Genomic DNA, 22788 nt, shown 5'->3' on the forward strand with positions numbered 1-22788 from the left:
TTCTTAATGACAGTTTTTATATATAAAACAAACTTATAGGTCTAACATAGGCTACATCTAGCCTATAGTAACCACATTGAGGTGCCCTGAAATGAACAACTCAGACAACAATATACTGTATCTCTGTTATTTATTAAAGTATTATAATTTCAAATGTGGGAGCAAGTGACATTTTAAATGTAAGATACACATAGTCTAGATTGGGTTGAGCAGAGACTATTATGAGACACATGAAGGTGATTGTGAATATTTTGCTTTGTTAGAAACATCATTATCTGCCAATATCAAAACTTTTAATTTGATTTTGCTCAATAGTAACTGTTTCTTCTTTCAGCTATAATACTTTCATTTAGGCCTATTGCATTAAGTTTTGAAAGAATGCATCGATATTTTGTTTAATGTAAAAGTAGCGCAGAACCTTTTGATACAGTCTTTAAAAAGTGGTAAAACAGGGAAAAAAATCATCTGATGCCCATTCCATTTTCATCTGTTGAAAAATAACATTGTCTTCAGCACACATTCTTACCTGATGACTGCTGTATACGGTATTGTTTTCATTGGCGCTCCCTAGAGATTCGACTTGTGAACAGTTGCTTCCTCTTCTGCAATGTTCCACCTCCTGACCTTCTCTCACTTTCTTCCTTCCTCTCTAGTGGAGGGGGAGTGTTTATTCACAACAGCATGTTTTCTAGATCCAAACACTGCCAAACTATAGGCTGAGAGGGTCAGTGTATGTAGTCTGCAATAATTATAGGATACATATAGTTAAATATGATAAAGAATGGGTTAGATTTCAAAAAGCAAAAAACAAAAAACCCTGTAGTGTAAAATGAATAGGATTAAATATATTACCAATCATGTCAGAGCTCTTGTGGGAAGGGTGTGGGGCCCTAAGTTCCTTCCAAAGGGCATGCCAAGACAAATCACAGACAGTTCAAGGTAAATTGTGCAATGCAGTTAAACTTTCATTTCATTTTATTTTTTTGTGTCAAATAATTTCCTTATATAGCCTAGAGATAAAACTTTACAAGAGGAAGAAAGAAGAGTGCAAGTGCGATTTTTATTTTTATTTATGTTTTTTTTTTTACATGGTGCTCACTGTACAGCACTGCAGCAGCATAGCTAAGGCAGCAGCATGCATACTTGTAAACAACACTTAACACATCCCACAGCATGAGGCACAACCTGAACCGCACTTCATTCAAATGATGGGACTATGCACAAGTTTTCAAAAGAAAAAAAAAATCAATTTTTACATTACCCTAATCATAAATTTCACATAAAGAAAAGCGAAACAAAACAAAACCCATAAACTAAATTTTTTTTTCTTTCTGCAATTGGCATATTTAAAATGGCAGCACCATGAGATATGTCACATATATATTTCGGTGTATTTGTTATCAGTGAATGTTTCCGGAAGTCGTTATGCTATATTTTTGATACTGACGCAGTATCTATGTGTACAATGCGTGTGAATTAAGTATCCATTTTATTTCATCATTAAACTACAAAGTTAATTAAAACAGACAATAATCGATAAAGATTTTTTTTTAATGAAAAAAAAGTATTTCATACATCGGTTACGTACGACTCGGGTTGGCCACCGGAAATGACGCTATTTCCGGTTCCAGGCGCGCCAAAAAGAAAACAACACACCGAGAGAAGCTTGCGTGTTTTTAACAATTCTGCTTAAAATTGCTGTTACTAAAGTAATAATAATGCAGTGATAAAGTTACGGATACAACTGGGGAAGACACTGCGCGGACTTTGGACAAAAACACAACGGTAACGTAATGCTTATGGCTACTTGACCACTGAAAACGCTGCATGCTAGCTGTAGTCAACGTTACGGTTACTGCCTAAATTAGCTTTAGCTGTGTTTACGTAGCGGTGTTAACGTGAATCTAACGTTACTGTCTGCAGTGGTATTCATGTCATTACTGTTCAAAACGCAATATGGTTTAAGTGAGTAATCTGATTAAGTTACTCAAGTGCTTGTACGTTAGTGCTTGTAAATACTTGTAAGTCAACAGTTGCACTTTAGACTTCAACCTCCACTTCACCACATTTCGGGAAATATTGTACTTTTACTCTGCTTTTGTTTTTGCATTTATATGCCCAGCGTTAGCGTTATTTGCTTTGCAAATTAAAATTTTGAAATCTCGAAATGAAAATATCCATCCATCCATTTTCATCCGCTTATCCGGAGTATAAAACACTTAAATGCATTATGACTGCAAGACTTACATAATGTTTCATAATAACTGACGGGGGCTATTCTAATTTCTGCTTTTAAATCTGATTCAAAGTGCTTCTGTAATTTTACCTGCAGGTTTTTACTTGTAATTTATATTTTTACATTCTGATATGTGATACTTTTACTTTGGTAACGACTCTTAATAGTTCTTCCAGCACTGAGTAAAAATAGCATTACAAATATACACGTAAAAGTCCTGCATTCAAAATGTTTAAGTACATCAGTGTTAACAGCAACATACTTTAGTGAAGTATCAAATGTTCAACTATTATTCACTCGGGCTCCCTTCAGAGTATTTTGTTACATTATTGTGTTATCACTACTGATGTTGTAGCCGGTTGAGATAGAAATACCATTTTTATATTATTGTGATCTTTAAGCAAATAAAAGCAGTCAATATAATCACATTTTACATTATCCTTTATATACTGAGCATGCATGTAGTTGCTAGTTTATTAGGGACGTCTAGCTTAAATGAATGCAATCTTATACAACAGTCCTGAATCTAGGTGAAGTGTTAATTTCTTGTTGAAACTATTTTAAACAGATTTTTCTTTACATGTATGGTAATTTTCGAGCCTATATTTGTGGTTCTGTTGAATTGTGCCAGGTAAAAGTATGGGGATTGATTTTAGTAATATTGCTGTCTGTACAAGTATGGGGAAAAATGCATGGAAATATAAATTTGTTTCTAGACTATTGCCCCTATTGTTTTCTTAAATATAAATATATGAATTAAAAAAAAAATAATTTATTGTAGGCCTGAAAGCAGAGTAATTGGAGTGGGCATCCTCGCAGTAAAATGTTTATACTGTGTTAGAGACTGATGGAGTGGGATGTTGTTGAAAGTAAGGCAAGAAATATGACATGTAACTGAATGCACACTCCTACACAGAGCTGCTTGTACGCTTGTATGTCTCAGCCTGCAAAACAGATCTGCCTAAAGAGCCTTATAACAGAACTAAATCCAGACATCCGCAACCAGTTTGGTTTAAATTATAATGTAGCAATATCTTGCTTGTTAACATGTCATCAAAAATAACCAAATGCCATGCTTTCCGAACATTTAAGAGTTATGCAGCAAAGTAGTTATCAAGAAAATAAACAAACGATCTGTTTCTATGTAAGAAAACCATACCATTATGGCTGCTTTCGTCTCCTTTTTAATGGACACAGTAAATGGACAGGGCTGCAAAGGCACCATGAAAATTAAACTTTTTCACTTTTTAAAAAGCCATTGATTAAAGTTGTTTGTACTCAGATGTCAAATATGATTTGTAATTTCGACTAAAAAATCTGGACATTTTAGTCTGGAAAAGTATTTTGAAAAAGACAGCGTGTAGGAACCCTGTCGGTCATTATACTGACAGATGCTCCTTTCTGGTGTCCCTTATGTACATTGAGGAGTAGGCTAAATAACAGAAACACCTCTTTGTTTAATGCCGTTTTTCTCAGGTTGAAGGATGACAGGAGGATAGAGGTTGCTGAAGTTTCCCTGGGAAAGACGCTGAACTTCTACCAGCTTCGTGGGGCGCTGCACTGTAGCTGACCTTGCTTTGGAGGGACAAACAATGAACAAGTTGCCCTGTTGGTGCAATAAAGGGTCTTGTATAAGTGATTGATGAGCATTTGACGATGAGGAAGTGGGAAGACAGACTAAAGAAGGTGGAGCAGCTTGCTCAGTCGTTCCAGCTTAATCCTCTGGCGGCACCCTACAAACCTCGACTGTGGCCGTGCCAGCCTTCCTCTGTGTGGAAGCTCTTTCCACGTCAAAGTATGGCTATCAGCTTCGCTCGGAGCTGCAAAGAGGTAACGCAAGTCATTACAGATGACTATTTCATTAATTTGCACCTTAGATTTTACATCTTGTGTGTAAAGAGAAAAAGTCTGATATTGGCACTTTGCATTTCCTAGGCTGTGCATGTTTTTGCACTTGAAAAAGAAAAGGCATCCCTGGGTCAAAGAATCTTCCTGGTTACCAGTTACAGTGAGCTGTGGCATTACTACAGGTAAATATCACTTCTACTTTGCAAAATGAGATGTACTTTCTTTTGTGTGTTTGGAAAAAAATGATGTGCATTGTAAATGATATATAATTCGTGGTGATTTTTCAGGACCTATACACAGTCCTTGATGCACTGCTATGAGGTGATACCAGAGGGCGCTGTTTGTAAGCTTTACTTTGACTTGGAGTTCCACAAGCCCTCAAACAAAGGAGCTGATGGGAGAACCATGGTCTCTTTACTTACCCAGGTGTTTATTGACAATACATCTTGCTACCTCCTGTTCAAAATCTTTTTTTCTTTTTAATCGAGCAGCCTGCTTCACATACAGAAAACAGTGATTCAGATGTTGGTCAGTATAGCAAAACGCCAAAGAATGAGTTATAAAAAGGCATTCGGAGGTTGTGGAAAACCCTCAAAAGTCACATTTTTAGGCCTGAAAAAACTTATAGAATTTGAAAAATCATTGGAAGTTTTATGTTATTGTTGAAGTTTGTTGTGTATAATGAAATTAAAACTGTAACAATGGCATTGTAACAGTAAACTGCCATGGATAGCTGAAATTAAGTTTGTATTGAGTTTAAATCTGATATGTTTGAAAAATGCCAGGCAATTGGGGTAAGAATTTTTTGATTATTATTTTTGGTCCCTGAAAAGTAATTGAAATTTTTTGGAATTTCATCTATGAGAATATGTGGGAACCCTGTGTGGAATATCCACGTGACGTATAATCAGCAAGTAAAAATATAGGAGCAGTGATAACAAAAACCTAAATAGATTAAAAAAGTCCACCCATTTCCTGTTTATCTTTCACTTATACTCTTATTCTGTTGCATATGGGAGAAACCTTTGGATTGATTTTGTGTAGTTTATCTTTTTACCTCCTTATCTTAAAGGATTAAGAACTAGAGTGACGACAGCGACAGCATAACAAAAAAGATCATACTTTGTCCTTACTGTGTTTAATTAATTTACATCTTTAATATTAAATTAACATGTGGATGACAATATACTTAATGAATAATATTTTCACATTGTTTTAATTTAAACTGATGCTTTTTAATGCCCAAACTAATTTAGTGTTAAGTGTTGGTTTTTCATTAATATCTCTGGATTGGTTTAGAATTTTCAAGTGCCCCTTAAGCAGTAAAAAAGGGCTTATCAAGAGTTCCCATTCAATAAGTATAAAACTCTTTTTAATTTTTTTTTTTAATGTCACTCTCACCCTGCTGTTTCAGCTCTCATTCACCAATCTGTGTTTTGTGTTTTGACAGTATGTCTGCGACAAACTAATGGAAGTTTATGGGATTGCGTGCTCAGCAAAAAATGTCCTCAATCTTGACTCCAGCACAGACGAGAAGTTCAGTCGACACCTCATCTTCAATCTCCAAAATGCAGCTTTCAAAGACAACATACATGTGGGTATGTTTAGCGTTTCATGGAGGCAACAAATTCTTTTGATCATATGTTACTTCAGCTAACATATTCTGTCTGTTTTTAAGGAAGGTTCATTCTTAAAATTCTTCAGCCAGTCCTGAGCACGCCCCAAAGTTGCTTGAATGACGGAAATAATTCAGCGGCAGAAAACAGCGAAACACGGTTTGTTTTCTGACCTGTAAAAAAACATTCGAATTTGTTTGCTAAAATCTTTTAATCATTTTTTTTCTCATTGATATACTTACAGCAAAACACATGCTATATCTGAGGAGACGTCAGCAAAAGCAGATGAGACGTCTGAGAGTCCGCAAGCTAAGAGACGCAAGCAGAAAGACAGAGACCTCAGGTTCCTTCAGGTGAAAAACAAGGATGGCCAAGACTGCCTCTTTGTTGATCTTGGTAAGAGAAACCACAAGCTTTTGGTAGTCCTTTTTAAACCTTGTATCACCCTTGCACTTTGAGTTACATGTACTTATAGATATAATTTACAAATACAGGCGTGTACACCAAGAACAGAAATTTCCGCCTTTACAAGTCATCAAAAGTGGGAAAGAACGCTGCATTCACCGTGGCTGACGACAACAAGTTCAATGAGAAACCTGAGAAGGGCATTACTCCAGAGGAAAGCGTGTTCCTGGCTTCGTTAGTCTGCAATGTGAGGTACAACACCTTTAACTCAATAATCTGTCTGCTGAAATTAATACTTTCATCAAGTCACAGCATTAAAGCTTATTTTATTTCTAGTTTTACAGGTCAAACAATTCTGACGTCTGACGGCCCTGAAACAAAGGAATCTTCGAGGCCTCGTTGTCATCAGGGATCAGACACAAATCAAGGTGACACTGAACTGACAACAGAGGCTTCTCTGCGCACACACACACACACATAGTGTGCTATATTATCAGTCAGCCTATCAGGGTTTTACCATTATATGTTTCTAGAATAAAAAAATAGTTTATGTAACATCTTTCTCATCCATCACTGGCAGGTTCACTTTCTGGCTGCCTGTGGTCCCCTCATCAAGAAGTGGACAACTATGTGTTAACTCTGGTTCAAAGAGATGGTGTACATGGAAGTAAGTGTTACTGTTAATAAACGATATGCTTTTATAAACAATTTTTCACTTTCAGACATTTGCATGTCTTGTCTGAGAACAAGGACTGTAATCAATGATCATTTTAATAATAGATTAATCAGCTGATTGTTTTCTTGATTAATTGATGCATTGTTTGGTCTTTAAAACATACTTGCCAACCTACCCGATTTTCTGGGGAGCTCTTTTTTTCATTGCCCCTCCCGATTTCATCCTGATGTCACAATTCTCCTGTATTTCTTCTGATTTATGACAAATGTTCACAGCTTTTTTCCTTTTCATATCACAACCTGTTTCTGGCACCGTACAGTATGTATAAGGGCTACGACTAAAAGTCTACCGTTTGCTCCTGTTACTGCTTCCCCCATTTTTCTTTCAAAATACTCCCTATTTTTGAGGTCTCAGGGTTGGCAGGTATGCTATAAAATGGCATAAAGACGCTTGTTTATGACTCTATATGTCATGTTTTGTTCGATGAAAAGTTCACAATTTCACAATGAAATCTAACAGAACAGAAGAAAATTCTTATTTGATAAACTTGAACAAATTGGTGTTTGGCATTTTGGCTGAACAAAAATAGCTTAAATAATGTATTATCAGATGTTTCACATTGCTCATTTGCTGGTTTGTGGCAATATTGCAAGTGCTAAAACTACTGTATGCAGTCTTTTTTTTTAGAGCTAGTAAATATATGTAATACGATATCAGGATGGGATTTAAGATATCTCAGGTTTTGCTTATCTGTGACGCCATCTAATCAGCGTCTAGATATGAAATTTCAGAGCTTATGTTATTGCTATAGATGTGGAAAATGAAAAACTGATGGTCCTACGTGTGTGACAGTCCCATACACGTCACTGATTTTCCTCCTTAAATTTCTTATTTCTTCTTAAATGTCTTATGTGCAAATCAGCACGTCAGTTTATGAGGTACACCTAGCAAAACTATGGCAGTCTAATGTAATACAACAGTCATGTAATAAATCTTAACCTTCATGGCCGTTATGTTCACTTTTTGCTTTTTTAAAGAGATGTTGGTTTAACTCAGTGGTCATTTTGTGAGGCTGCAGTTTGTGGTGCTGTTGAATTCTATTCCACCACAAACTACACCTTTTAAAAAAAGTTGAATGAACGCTAAAAAAGTTTCAACACAAACTCAGCAATAGCTTGTAACTAATGGTGGGTATTTTTGGACATCAATATTTGTTAAATATATAGAGTAACCAGATTCGTTACTTTATAATTTTGCTTTGTAAAAGTAAATGTTCAGTATTTTCAGTCAGAAATCACTCGATCCAACATTACAGGCAGAATGGCGACTAGGCGCAAGAGTGATGTTTGGAGGTTTTTTTCAACAGAATAAATTTAACAAATTATCAGTGCAAGCTATGTAATGTTAAACTTGTGTATCAAAGTTTATCTCTACAGTCTGTGCAGCACAGAAAAGAAGGCTAACTCTAACCTCCACCTGCATTTTTTGCTTGGATGTACATTTTGGACCCTTCTCTCTTATGTTAGTTTTTTTTTTCCAGGCACAAGATAATAATTTAATGTGATTACTTAAAGAGTTACTTAAAATACTAATTCCTAGATAAAACCTTTATAAAATAAGATAAGATAAGATAATCCTTTATTGATCCCCAGAGGGGAAATTCAAGTTTTGCAGCAGTACAAGGGCAAAAGTTGCATGCATGAAAGGTCAAATAGAATAACATATAATAGATAAAAGATCAATATACTGTACAAAAAATACAAATCAAATACAAAAAAGAGGTACATACAATTTTAAAAAGTTGAGGAGTAAAGTGTAAATATATATTATAAAGGATTAGCTAGGTTTTTAGCTCAGTGTACCTAATAAACTGGCAACAAAAACTGGTCACAAAAATTGAGGTTTAATATTTCTGCTCTCTATCACCCTGAAACCTTGTGGTAGCATTCAGTAGGCTGCTATAAATATGTGTATTTAGATTGTCGGAGTGCACTATGCAAAGACTGATTGCTTGTCAGGGCTAATGTCAGGACTGTTCGTTATGTTTACTTCAACAGGCATCAGACGATGGAACTACTTTGTTGCCGAACAACTGCTCGTCTACGACATCGCAAAATACCGCTGGTGTCAAAATGTGGAAAGGTTCCATAAAAGCAACAACATCATGTATGTATGTTTCATATTTTTTGTTAGCAGTTTATTACCTTGCTTCACTTCCCTTCTGATTTGGCCTCGTGATCCTCCTCTGCAGGATTGTTGTGGACCTCAAAGAGGAAGTGTGGTACCAGAAGTGTCATGATCCCGAATGCAAGAACTTCCGGTCCTCCAGTAAGTTATGTCCATACAAACTTTTTGTATTTTGAAAAACTCTAGGGCACGTGATCTGTCTTTGAGGTGATTAAGTGTACAATGGTGGTAAAGCAACTACTGTGAGATAAACATATCTAATGTTACAGGTTACCCACTGCCACAGGAGATCTGTGTCAGCTACATCATGACATTAGTGAGTTTGCTCTAATTTAACCCACAGCCTGACTGACTGAACTAAAATATTGCAGAAAATCTTATTGTCTTGTTTTAAACTTGGATTAATTTATGGTGTATGATGATGTTTCTGTTCACTTACAGGATGAAGAAGACCAGGCTTACTTAATGGACGATGCTGGTAACATCGAACCAAGTCAGGCACCAACCCAGGCCCCCGAGAGCACAGTGTGTCTAAAGGAGGAATCGGCTGACGTGTGGGGAGACGGACAGGATGACAAGGACTTTTTAGAGAGCCTGGACGACTTTGAGCAAAGCAGCGGAGAAATCTCTGATCAACTTCTGCTTGAATGTATGGCAGATTTTGACTCCAAGTAGAGGGTGAGTTCCTTTTTTTCCCACAAGAACTGCAAGTAATGATTGTTTTTTATCATTGTTTAATCTGCCAATTATTCTGTCCATAATATGAAAGCTAAATAGTGAAAGATGCCCTGTGTAATTTTCCAAAACCCAAGCCACCATCTTCAATGGTGTGTTTTATCAACGACTGTTTGCCTTATGAAGGTCAACTACCGAAACGTTGCAAATAAATGTTTTCTTGCAAGTTGCACCGTGCACAGTGTGCAGGAGTTTACCTGTTAATTTTTTGATGGACATATTGCTCTCCTATGCACCTGTCCCACGATATAGATGTGCAAAGCATATCTTTTGATGTTTTATCAAACCAGCAGTCTAAAAATCCAAAACTATTCTGTTCTTTATAAAATCTGACAAAGAACTACATCAAATGCTCTCATTTAAAATGAAAGAAACCGGCAAATGTTTTATTTTTTTTCTTTAAAAAATGACAAAACTATTAGTCAATATCCAAAAGAGGTGCCAGTTAATTGACTAATAATTACTTCTATTTTTTCTGGTTAGACAGCATCAAATATACTGTCAGCACTTCACTGTATGACCTCTTTTTTAAGAAGTATAACATGTAATAAATGGTCTATAAAACATTTTATTATAGATTTAAGCCGACAATGAATGAATAATATATAATCTTCATAAAAGAAGTCATGATTGTTGTAAATTAATAGACAAAGTATCCTTATGGTTACTTGGATATACATTATTGTTATAAAATATTTATTATAAATGCTTAAATAGTGTTTGCATGATCATTTTACCTTGAATTTGGTAAGAAAACTGTTTCTCTTGTATGCCTCCACATTGAACAAAGTTACAACTGATACACTGTAGCTTATCATATAAAAACAAATCATTTGAAAATGTCAGTATTCAGGGAATACAACTAATGATCTTTTGATCTTTACAAATCTGCACTCATTAGTCTAACAATCGCATAGCAGTCAGTACTGAAAAGAAAATGTTGAAATTAAATTGAACTGTGACATTAAAGTCAAAGATCTATCAAATTGCATTTGGAGATCCCCTAGTCTGATAACGTTAAAAGGTTTTCATAGTTGTTTAATCAGTACTTCCAAAATGCATGCGCCTGTTTGTACTGACGTGTTTTTTAGTAGTATTATTTTCGTGAAGGCGCAGTGAAGTACAGAGCATACAGCTGGATAAATGAGACCTGAAATATACTGCAGGAGTTGTGCGAGAGTCTGTAAACTGATGTTTTGATACAGTTTTGCTGTTACACGAGGACCCCGTTTACTTGAATTCATGAATGTTTGGCTTTTTTGGATTCTTTGTTGGCATGTAAGAAAACCAAAGTTTTCTTCACAAATTCATAACGTGCAGTGAGTAATTGATATACAAATGGTCATTTGTAGGTGAGGTATTCCTTTAAACTGTTGCCAAGATACATGGATTAATTCTCTATGATTCATGACACAAAAAATAGGTTTCTAGCTATAAAAACATTTGGAAAACATAGACCCATCCAAACAATTTAATTAAAAGGCATACTACATACCTGTTTGGGAAAAAAAGCATTTATTTTGTACAGTTGACAAATCAAGATACTACACTCATTACTATGGCACAAAACTGCACCATTGCCCTTCTCACATCATAAGAGTCTTTAAAAACAAACAAAAAATATGGCTTGAACAGTCAAGGAGACCTCTACGTGATTTAAATGTATAAAGATCATAATTCAGTTAAACCATCTGAATTCACAACAAAACCCCCTAATCAAAAAACGAAGAAGTGCTGCTCCGTTTAACACCCGAAAAGTGAAAAATGAATGTGAAATGCTGACAAGGAGGTGGAATTAATTTCAAAAAAGGTTGTGTCTTTAAATTAACCCTGACACCAGTGTTCCAAATATTTACACTGAAAACTTAAGTGAACTATACAAACGACAGTGTGCAGCTTAATCCTGTAACCTGTGGCACTGAAATGTGAAAATCTAAAAGAAGGGACTACATGTACAGTACAGTAACATTCACGACTCCCCATGCAGTTAAAAGAAAAAATAAAACAACAAATAAAGCAAAAACAAAGTCTGAGAAGCAACGTAATTCCTTAAAAGCTAAATTGTGCACGCAAGAAGGTTTATCAGGCCCTCAGCACGGAGAAACATGGGAATGCAGGGAATTATAACCACAAAGTATCAGGCACAATGCTCTGCATACAGATAGATTTTTCTGCAGATACACTATTTACAGGCTAATGGTTACATTAAATACCAACTTAAATAGATGTACCAAAACATTAAATAGTCTGATATATAAATATACAATATAAGTCACTTTAAAAGCAGGTTTATTGTATTTTTTTTGCGACTCCCAAGATTAAAAAACTTGCAGAAATGTTTTTTAGGTACTGGGCCTTTCTGACCGTGAATGCGTCAGACTTAATGGCAGTATAAGGCATGAACAAGTTACCTTTCCCCTTTGTCGTTTTCAACTCTTTCTCCTATGGTATACCAGCTACATGACGGCATATCCTGAACTTATTAGCCAGTGATCACAGGGACATTATAGTGGTACAATTACTAGATGAAGCAGGAATAATAACTGAGATTTATTATCTCAGATCGTCACTGGCAGACAAAGCTGGCAAAAAAAACAAAAACAAAATACAAACCAAACCCTCAATTAACTATTTGGTTCCGATTGTGTGCTCTAAAGGGATATCACCTCTCCTCCAGTGCTCCTCGATACATGTTTACATCTTTATTTTGGAGTAGAGTTCATCAATTTGTGCTCTGAAATGGCTCCGAAGCTCAGCTCTCTTGGCCTTCAGCGTTGGCGTCAGCAGGCCGTTCTGGACAGAAAACAGCTCAGGGTGTAACGCAATATCCCTCACCTGCAGAGAGAAACAAACAGCAAACAAAGATTAAAAGACACAAAGTAAAAATATTTTAAACAGGACCACACCTTACAAAATATAGAATTTATATATAATAAAAATCAAATGGCAGATAATTTTCTTGATTAACCCTTTAACACCTGAATTGATTTCTTGTGCTGCATTCAGACATTTTTCCACTAGCATTTGAAAATTCTGAAACTTGAGAACACTAGCTTGATTTCTTTCAAAAGCATCAACTTCAGAAAACTGCAAAAAAAAAAAAAAGGTAAAGGTGATGATCTAAAAATAAGCTGGGATGCATTATGGGATATTATCAAAATCGATGGTAAAATGTCCAGACAACTATATTTATAATTTTATAGATAAAAGTATGTCTCAGAAAATAATTCATAAATAAAAAATAAAAATATACCTGAAAGTGTATATATATTTAAATTTCTTTTAGTACTTTGGAGTAATTTTCTTTTTTACTTATTTTTGAGTAATTTTCTTACAAGTTTTTACTAATTTCTTGTTAATGTTTTTGGGCCAAATCATGTTAACCGGCTTACTGCCCTCCCATGTTTTTGAAAGAAATCAAGCCAATTTGCTCAGGTTTTAAAGGGTTAATCGTTTATTTTTTAAAATAGCAAAAAATAGTGAAAAATAACTAGTATAATTTTCTAAAGCCCAAGATGATGTCTTCAAATTGCTTGTTTGACCAACCAACAGTTCAATCCCAATAATATGCAGTTGACTCCAAAATCTACAAAAAAGGCAGCACATCCCTACATTTTACAAGATATAAATATAGCATTTTTGCTTGAACAATGCCTTAAACAATCGGTGAACAAAATAGTTGCGGTTAGTCAAATTCATTGGCTAATTATTACAGCTCTCTTTTAAAGATGAGAAATAAATATGTGTGATTGAACCAAATGCAGCAAAGTGTAAAACTTCAAGGTATATTGAGAGTCAAGCAATCACCTGCTCGAACGACTTGAGTCCTGCCCCCTTGCCTAACCTCAGGACGTCCTCCAGAATGGCATTTTTCACGTCCTAAAAACAGTCCGAAAAAAATGTTAGCATCATAGACAGTTAGAAGAAGTGGATGTAGCCTAGGGTGTCTGAAAATATGACCTTACTTCTTACTTGATTACCTCAGTAAACATTTTCCTGAGTTTATAGTCTCAGTCATTAGTTTAAAGTCTTCTTCATTACTGTATATTGTTCATATTGTAAATCCTGGTCCCATAGAGATCCTTTCATCATATTTTCTGTTGGCTTAACCGACAGACAGCTGGCTAGCTGCTTTAACATGCAGAAACATAAGTGCCCACTGCCACTCTGCACTGTGCACCACCCAGACAGGGTGAGAGCTTGCAGAAACATGGTGGCCATCCTCCTTTCTCCTCCCAAGTTGCTTCAGTGGGTAAGTGGCTCCATTTTGAGCTCCGAAACTCCTTTAAGCATTGTTACTATTTAAAATGCACCACTAGCCACACTGACACTGCTAATAGTGCCAACAGAGCTAAAAAAAAGTTAACAATGCTGAAGTGGTTTTATTGCTCAAAATGGGTGCCAACTTGCATTTTCCGAGGATGGGATGGCCATTCTTCCCTTTACCACTCCCACTCCTCTTGCCTAAACTTAACCAATCCAACCAAGAAAGGCAATGAATACTAGCCAATCAGAGGGAGAGTATGATGGGCCATGCCTTTACTATCATAGGAAACGCAAATTCATTTACAGTGCAGAAAACTGACGGTTAGCAAAATGAACTTTAATTAATTAATTGTGGATGTCAACTGTTGACTGCCGACAATATTTTTCAATGGTTACACGTGTTGATCTATAAGTTAATTATGCTACTCTTCAGTTTTTCTGAACTGCACACCGTAACTGGTGAAGAGATTCTCAGAGCTTTAACATTATGCAGCTAAGAGGAAGTGGAGGGTGGACAGTGGCGTTCAGTGGCGTGCAGTGTTTCTGTAAGTCATTGATACGTTACTCAGAATGATGCAGTACAGCAGTGTTTTTTTAGACTGCTGATGGTTATAACGCTCACCTTGTTCTTGCACAGTTCAGAGTAGGAGCCTTCAATCCCTTTTTTCTTGATCCAAATGGGTAAATAGTCTGGATCAGGTACCACGATCCCCACCAGGCATGCCTGAAAAATACAAGACGGATAACATGAAAATTGTAACAAATTAGAAACTGTGCACCGTGATGAAAAATATCTTATTTACACCAGTTTCACATTAATTAATTACCTGTAGGCTGTCGCCGTGAACAAATATCTGGGCCACTGGATCACTGAGCGTATACACACACTCTATTTTCTCAGGGGCGATGTATTCTCCTTGAGCCAGCTTGAAAATGTGCTTCTTTCTATCAGTGATCTTCAGAGTGCCATTCTGCAACAAACCAACAAACTTGAAATTAAGATTGTAACTGATGCTATGCCACTCTACTTGATACATGCAGTATGACCGCAAATCAAAGACGAATTGCGCCCTTTTGTCTGTTCTGCTTACAGGAAGCCATTTCCCGATGTCTCCTGTGTGCAGCCATCCATCCTCGTCGATTGCTTCTGCTGTTTTCTCAGGATCTTTGAGGTATCCCTGAAATACATTTGGTCCTTTGACACACACCTAGAGGGAGAGACGATAGCTTATCATTTTAAATTTTTGGCACACATGCAATATGTTTTTCCATGCTAGCAGCACAACTTTGGGAATAGTCAAGATAACAAGTAGACTGAAATATCTTAACAATTATTAGATGGATAGCTTTTTAACTTGTAACTTACTGTGAAACAGCTCAACAAAGATGGATTGGCACAAAATTTAGTACAGACATTCATGGTCCCGATAAAATGTATCCTGGGGGGTGGGGGTGGGGTAAATGTCTTAACAGCGTTAGGACTGATTGCAATACATCCTGAGGGGGATGAATTTAATGTCAGTCACTTTAGTGACCCCCTCATTTTTCATTCGGCACCACCATCAATGTAAAAATGTTAATATCTGCAAAGCTATTGACAATCCCAATTACCTTAAGTTAGCATGCAAGCACTCTAAAACTAAGATGAAAATAATTTTAAAAAAAGCAAATATGAAGTGACAAAACACCAAATAAGAGTGAATCTGGGGTTGGCTTTCACCTTCACTGATGAGTGGGTTTACAAATCGTAAGCGACAATCCTGCATAGTATAACTTTAACATTAGCACTTTATCTCTGTCATTGTGAGCATGTTTCTGTTGATGTTAGCATTCAGCTTAAAGCACCACTGTGCCTCAGTACAACTGCTTGCATGGAAGTAGAGTCTATTTTTCTTGGCCTCACTAGAAAGTTAACTCTTTTGTGTGTAACTGTGGTTTACAGACAGCACTGGTTAGAAGGAGAAATTAATTTCTGGTTTTGTACTATGTCTGTAATAATAATGTGTTAAAATAATACTTTATCGTTTATTTGTTAAGTATTTAGCAAAACTTCTTTTTTTTTTTTAATATAAATAAATAAATAATTTTACCACCCACTACTTAAAGTATTTTATTGTCACTCCTCACCTCTCCCTCTCCATTGGCCGCTAGGTAGTTCATTTCTGCCACATCCACCAGTTTGATAGCATTGCAGGGCAAAGGAGGCCCGACATGACCTACAGATACAAAATTGTCATAGTGGTTCAAATTAAAACTGTAAATTTCGCTCATAGGCCGTATTATATAGAATAAAACAGATTTTACCTGCTGTCCAGTCCCCAGGCATTGACATGGAGCAACCAGCTGTACATTCAGTCTGTCCGTAGCCTTCATAAAACTGTGGAGTGCAGAGTGCGTTTTCAGTAAGTCATAGCCATTGATAAAGAGTGGTCAAACAATTAATGATATAGACAAGTGTGTGTGGCTCACCTGACAGCCCAGTGCAGCACGTAAAAACGTTAGGATGGTTGGAGAAACTGGTGCTGCTCCTGTAATCATGAGTCTTACACGACCGCCCAGGCTCGCCTGCACATTGTTCAAGGGGAAAAACATTGTTTATGGTTGTTATTACTGCCTTTTGCACATCTGATTAGATTCATAACTGCATTTTGTTGTCTTTGTAACTGTGCGCTGTGCAATGACAAAAAAGTTAATCTCATATTATAGGCGCATCTCCAAAAATTAGAATATCGTGATCGCTATAGCTCGATATTTTCCAATCAGTTATTCAAGAAAGTGAAAAATTGATATATTCTAGACTCATTACATGTAAACTTAAATGTTTTAGGCATTAAGCTAAACACAAGACTACATACTTACCTGTACTTTTTTGAAGATGATTTTGTCCCACATGCTGTCTTTTCTGACCACACCACTTTTAAGCTCCGCCTCCTTCCTCCTAAAAGCAAAATCGAGTACCCATCTCTTCAGCGGAGTGTTGGCCTGACTGAAAACCTGTAGAGAATAGAGCTTTATTTTAATTGCCAATTAAAAATAAAACAAGGCAGAAGAAGAGAAGCGTGAAAGTAAGTTAAGTATTAAGAATTAGTCAGTCAATGAGACAGTCACATTATAGTTCATAATTTTGCTCACTTCCTTGTGGGTCATGACAGCTTTCTTTCTTGTCTCTTTGTAGCGCAGACTTTGTTCATGTCTGTATTTATCACTTGTTTTACTGCTGACTGTATTTTCAATGCATCAATTCTTATTGTTATTACTTTTGCCATTCCATTAAACTGTCACTCTTTCACTTCACTCTCTGACGTACAACAAACAAGACATTTTTCTGTAATTTTGGATGAAAGTCTATTGTACATTTTTAATGCTATTTTGAACGATTATAAATGGCAAAACTTTTTTATGTTACTTTGAGAGACTTTTATTCTGTTTATGACCTCATAGTATACTATGACTTTATTCTTGCTGTTTTAGAAAACACCACACTAGACTTTTTTTACGCTATATTGAACAACATACCATAGTATGACTTTTTTATGCTATTTGGGATGACAAAGTTTACGATGACTTTTCTATGCACTGTTGGATAACATACTACAGTATGACTTTTTTATGATACTTTTGACAACAAACTATTGAATAAATTTTGTATTCAATTTTGATGATAAACTATAGTATAGTAACATTTTTATGCCATTCCATAGTATGACTTTTTAATTCTATTTTGGATGACACAGTTTACAACTATATTTTCATGCCATTTTGGAAAACATACTTTATTGTGACTTTTATTATGACTTTATTTTATACCATTTTGGGCCAAATATTATTCTATGAATTTTTATATAGTGTAATATGTTGAAAAATCTAAAATTTTATCAAGTCAAAAAAAACCCAAAAAACGCATATTATAGCTCGTAGAGACACGTCATATTATAGTATGTCGAAAAAACAGCCAAAAACACCGTAATATTGCATGTTGAAAAGTCAACCAAATACGACATAGTATAGTATGTCCAACACTGTCAAAACATGATGTGTCCAAAAATTCGCAAACAGCTTAAAATAGCACGACCGAAAATGCCATACTATTGTACGTCAAAAAATATCCCAAAACCTGCTTAAAACAAAATGCCACCATGTGCCATCGCATAGAATGTTGCAAACAGTCCAAAACACCCTAAATGGCATGTCGAAAAAAAAGATTCAAAAAAGGCATTTCCAAAAAAAATTTGAAAACTGCTAAACATTACATAAAATAGCTAGTTTGTTAAGACATGATATAGCATAGTATGTTGGAAAACCAACCAAAAACACCCTAATATGGCAAGTTGAAAAAATGACCAAAAAAGCAAGACTAAAGGATGACAAGAATGTAAAGAAATGACATTTCCTAAAATCAGCTGAACAGTACAAAAAATAGCGTACCAAGACACACCATGGCACAGAATGTTGCAAAAACAGAAAAAAAGACCTTTATTTGGCATGTTGAAAAAGTGATGAAAAAAGCAAGGCTATAGTATGGCAAAATTGTCAAAAAAGTACATTTCCCAAAAAACAGCTGGAACATGCTTAAAACGACATAAACATGCTTAAAACAACATGAACTAGTGTCTAGTGTCTAATATTACTAGTGTCAAAAAATGGCATTTCCCAAAAACAGCTGAAAACTGCTAAAAACAGCAGAAAATAGCGTGCTGAGACACACCATAGCATTGAATGTTGCAAAAACGTTAAAACACCTAAATATGACATGTCAAAAAAAACAGATGAAAAAAGCAAGGCTATAGTAAGGCAAAAATGTCAAAAAATGACATTTCCCAAAAACAGCTGAAAACTGCTAAAAACTGCAGAAAATAGCGTGCTGAGACACACCATAGCATAGAATGTTGCAAAAACGTCAAAAAAGACCCTAATTTGGCATGTCGAAAAAAAGACAAAAAAAGCAAGGCTATAGTAAGGCAAAAATGTCAAAAAATGACATTTCCCAAAAATAGCTGGAACGTGATTAAAACAACATGAACTAGTGTGCTGAGACACACCATAGCATAGAATATTGCAAAAACAGCCAAAAACACCTAAATATGACATGTCGAAAAAAAATGTGAAAAAAGCAAGGCTATAGTAAGGCAAAAATGTCAAAAAATGACATTTCCCAAAAACAGCTGAAAACTGCTAAAAACTGCAGAAAATAGCGTGCTGAGACACACCATAGCATAGAATGTTGCAAAAACGTCAAAAAAGACCCTAATTTGGCATGTCGAAAAAAAGACAAAAAAAAGCAAGGCTTTAGTAAGGCAAAAATGTCAAAAAATGGCATTTCCCAAAAACAGCTGGAACATGCTTGAAACGACATAAAATAGCGTGCTGAGACACACCATAGCATTGAATGTTGCAAAAACGTTAAAACAGACCCTAATTTGGCATGTCGAAAAAAAAATGTGAAAAAAAGCAAGGCTATAGTAAGGCAAAAATGTCAAAAAATGGCATTTCCCAAAAATAGCTGGAACATGCTTGAAACGACATAAACTAGTGTCATAAACTAGTCCAAAAACACCTAAATATGGCATGTCGAAAAAAAGATGAAAAAAGCAAGGCTATAGTAAGGCAAAAATGTAAAAAAAATTACATTTCCCAAATACAGCTGGAATGTGCTTAAAACAACACGAACTAGTGTGCTGAGACACACCATAGCATAGAATATCGCAAAAACAGCCAAAAACACCTAAATATGGCATGTCGAAAAAAAAGATGAAAAAAGCAAGGCTATAGTAAGGCAAAAATGTCAAAAAATGGCATTTCCCAAAAACAGCTGAAAACTGCTAAAAACTGCAGAAAATAGCGTGCTGAGACACACCATAGCATTGAATGTTGCAAAAACAGCTAAAAACAACTAAATATGGCATGTCGAAAAAAAAAGATGAAAAAAGCAAGGCTATAGTAAGGCAAAAATGTCAAAAAATGACATTTCCCCAAAACAGCTGAAAACTGCTAAAACTGCAGAAAATAGCGTGCTGAGACACACCATAGCATTGAATGTTGCAAAACGTTAAAACAGACCCTAATTTGGCATGTCGAAAAAAATGTGAAAAAAGCAAGGCTATAGTAAGGCAAAATGTCAAAAATGGCATCTCCCAAAACAGCTGAAAACTGCTAAAAAGTGCAGAAAATAGCGTGCTGAGACACACCATAGCATAGAATGTTGCAAAAACGTTAAAACAGACCCTAATTTGGCATGTCGAAAAAAAAATGTGAAAAAAAGCAAGGCTATAGTAAGGCAAAAATGTCAAAAAATGGCATTTCCCAAAAACAGCTGGAACGTGATTAAAACAACATGAACTAGTGTGCTGAGACACACCATAGCATAGAATGTTGCAAAAACAGCCAAAACACCTAAATATGGCATGTCGAAAAAAAGATGAAAAAAGCAAGGCTATAGTAAGGCAAAAATGTCAAAAAATGACATTTCCCAAAAACAGCTGAAAACTGCTAAAAACTGCAGAAAATAGCGTGCTGAGACACACCATAGCATTGAATGTTGCAAAAACGTTAAAACAGACCCTAATTTGGCATGTCGAAACAAAAAGTGAAAAAAAGCAAGGCTATAGTAAGGCAAAAATGTCAAAAAATGGCATTTCCCAAAAACAGCTGGAACGTGATTAAAACAACATGAACTAATGTGCTGAGACACACCATAGCAAAGAATGTTGCAAAAACAGCCACAAACACCTAAATATGGCATGTCGAAAAAAAGACAAAAAAAGCAAGGCTATAGTAAGGCAAAAATGTCAAAAATGGCATTTCCAAAAACAGCTGAAAACTGCTAAAAACAGCAGAAAATAACGTGCTGAGACACACCATAGCATAGAATGTTGCAAAAACGTCAAAAAAGACCCTAATTTGGCATGTCGAAAAAAATGTGAAAAAAGCAAGGCTATAGTAAGGCAAAAATGTCAAAAAATGGCATGTCCCAAAAACAGCTGAAAACTGCTAAAAACTGCAGAAAATAGCGTGCTGAGACACACCATAGCATTGAATGTTGCAAAAACAGCAAAAAAGACCCAAATTTGGCATGTCGAAAAAAAAAGTGAAAAAAAGCAAGGCTATAGTAAGGCAAAAATGTCAAAAAATGACATTTCCCAAAAACAGCTGAAAACTGCTAAAAACTGCAGAAAATAGCGTGCTGAGACACACCATAGCATTGAATGTTGCAAAAACGTTAAAACAGACCCTAATTTGGCATGTCGAAAAAAAAGGTGAAAAAAGCAAGGCTATAGTAAGGCAAAAATGTCAAAAAATGACATTTCCCAAAAACAGCTGGAACATGCTTAAAACAACATGAACTAGTGTGCTGAGACACACCATAGCATAGAATGTTGCAAAAACAGCCAAAAACACCTAAATATGGCATGTCGAAAAAGATGAAAAAAGCAAGGCTATAGTAAGGCAAAAATGTAAAAAAATTACATTTCCCAAATACAGCTGGAATGTGCTTAAAACAACACGAACTAGTGTGCTGAGACACACCATAGCATAGAATATCGCAAAAACAGCCAAAAACACCTAAATATGGCATGTCGAAAAAAAAGATGAAAAAAGCAAGGCTATAGTAAGGCAAAAATGTCAAAAAATGGCATTTCCCAAAAACAGCTGAAAACTGCTAAAAACTGCAGAAAATAGCGTGCTGAGACACACCATAGCATTGAATGTTGCAAAAACAGCTAAAAACAACTAAATATGGCATGTCGAAAAAAAAAGATGAAAAAAGCAAGGCTATAGTAAGGCAAAAATGTCAAAAAATGACATTTCCCCAAAACAGCTGAAAACTGCTAAAAACTGCAGAAAATAGCGTGCTGAGACACACCATAGCATTGAATGTTGCAAAAACGTTAAAACAGACCCTAATTTGGCATGTCGAAAAAAATGTGAAAAAAGCAAGGCTATAGTAAGGCAAAAATGTCAAAAATGGCATCTCCCAAAAACAGCTGAAAACTGCTAAAAAGTGCAGAAAATAGCGTGCTGAGACACACCATAGCATAGAATGTTGCAAAACGTTAAAACAGACCCTAATTTGGCATGTCGAAAAAAAAATGTGAAAAAAGCAAGGCTATAGTAAGGCAAAAATGTCAAAAAATGGCATTTCCCAAAAACAGCTGGAACGTGATTAAAACAACATGAACTAGTGTGCTGAGACACACCATAGCATAGAATATCGCAAAAACAGCCAAAAACACCTAAATATGGCATGTCGAAAAAAAAGATGAAAAAAGCAAGGCTATAGTAAGGCAAAAATGTCAAAAAATGGCATTTCCCAAAAACAGCTGAAAACTGCTAAAAACTGCAGAAAATAGCGTGCTGAGACACACCATAGCATTGAATGTTGCAAAAACAGCTAAAAACAACTAAATATGGCATGTCGAAAAAAAAAGATGAAAAAAGCAAGGCTATAGTAAGGCAAAAATGTCAAAAAATGACATTTCCCCAAAACAGCTGAAAACTGCTAAAAACTGCAGAAAATAGCGTGCTGAGACACACCATAGCATTGAATGTTGCAAAAACGTTAAAACAGACCCTAATTTGGCATGTCGAAAAAAAATGTGAAAAAAGCAAGGCTATAGTAAGGCAAAAATGTCAAAAATGGCATCTCCCAAAAACAGCTGAAAACTGCTAAAAAGTGCAGAAAATAGCGTGCTGAGACACACCATAGCATAGAATGTTGCAAAAACGTTAAAACAGACCCTAATTTGGCATGTCGAAAAAAAAATGTGAAAAAAGCAAGGCTATAGTAAGGCAAAAATGTCAAAAAATGGCATTTCCCAAAA

The 22788-nt window shown here is 35.7% G+C and overlaps 2 protein-coding genes across 5 annotated transcripts in view; one reads left to right on the forward strand and one right to left on the reverse strand.

The window, feature by feature from the left end:
* Positions 1-1575: 1575 nt before the first annotated feature.
* On the forward strand, positions 1576-15201 carry primpol (primase and polymerase (DNA-directed)). Of its 2 annotated transcripts, XM_042484570.2 has the most exons (15): positions 1579-1785; positions 3713-4066; positions 4172-4266; positions 4372-4510; positions 5535-5682; positions 5763-5859; positions 5945-6096; positions 6195-6357; positions 6442-6533; positions 6686-6772; positions 8839-8947; positions 9033-9109; positions 9238-9284; positions 9410-9646; positions 15063-15201. In XM_042484570.2, exons 2-14 carry the CDS (start codon positions 3893-3895, stop codon positions 9641-9643), a joined length of 1614 nt encoding a protein of 537 aa, XP_042340504.1. In that variant the 5' UTR covers positions 1579-1785; positions 3713-3892; the 3' UTR covers positions 9644-9646; positions 15063-15201. The 2 variants fall into 2 exon arrangements, with proteins under 2 accessions (XP_087932096.1, XP_042340504.1); XM_088075970.1 differs by lacking the exons at positions 9238-9284; positions 15063-15201 and having other exon boundaries at positions 1576-1785; positions 9410-9548.
* The window catches only part of acsl1a (acyl-CoA synthetase long chain family member 1a), a 55332-nt gene continuing 43745 nt past the window's right edge, over positions 11202-22788 (reverse strand). For all 3 annotated transcript variants that reach the window (XM_042484569.2, XM_042484567.2, XM_042484568.2), the window contains 9 exons: positions 16829-16963; positions 16439-16534; positions 16274-16346; positions 16097-16185; positions 15061-15177; positions 14797-14940; positions 14592-14693; positions 13511-13582; positions 11202-12538 (listed from right to left, as the gene is read on the reverse strand). In XM_042484569.2, the coding sequence (XP_042340503.1) occupies positions 12398-12538; positions 13511-13582; positions 14592-14693; positions 14797-14940; positions 15061-15177; positions 16097-16185; positions 16274-16346; positions 16439-16534; positions 16829-16963 (969 nt within the window). In that variant the 3' untranslated portion in view covers positions 11202-12397. The remainder of the gene's footprint in view (positions 12539-13510; positions 13583-14591; positions 14694-14796; positions 14941-15060; positions 15178-16096; positions 16186-16273; positions 16347-16438; positions 16535-16828; positions 16964-22788) is intronic.

The sequence above is a fragment of the Plectropomus leopardus genome, chromosome 3 (genome assembly GCF_026936395.1).
Source record: "Plectropomus leopardus strain MGB_pleo_1.0 chromosome 3, ASM2693639v1, whole genome shotgun sequence".
Classification (NCBI taxonomy): Eukaryota; Metazoa; Chordata; class Actinopteri; order Perciformes; family Serranidae; genus Plectropomus; species Plectropomus leopardus.

Excerpts from the sequence above, each read along its gene's own strand:
- primpol (XM_042484570.2), top strand. The coding sequence starts at position 3,893 with ATGAGGAAGTGGGAAGACAGACTAAAGAAGGTGGAGCAGCTTGCTCAG. Across the intron at positions 4,067-4,171 it reads TCGCTCGGAGCTGCAAAGAG|GCTGTGCATGTTTTTGCACT; the intron begins GTAACGCAAGTC and ends TGCATTTCCTAG. Across the intron at positions 4,511-5,534 it reads TGGTCTCTTTACTTACCCAG|TATGTCTGCGACAAACTAAT; the intron begins GTGTTTATTGAC and ends GTGTTTTGACAG.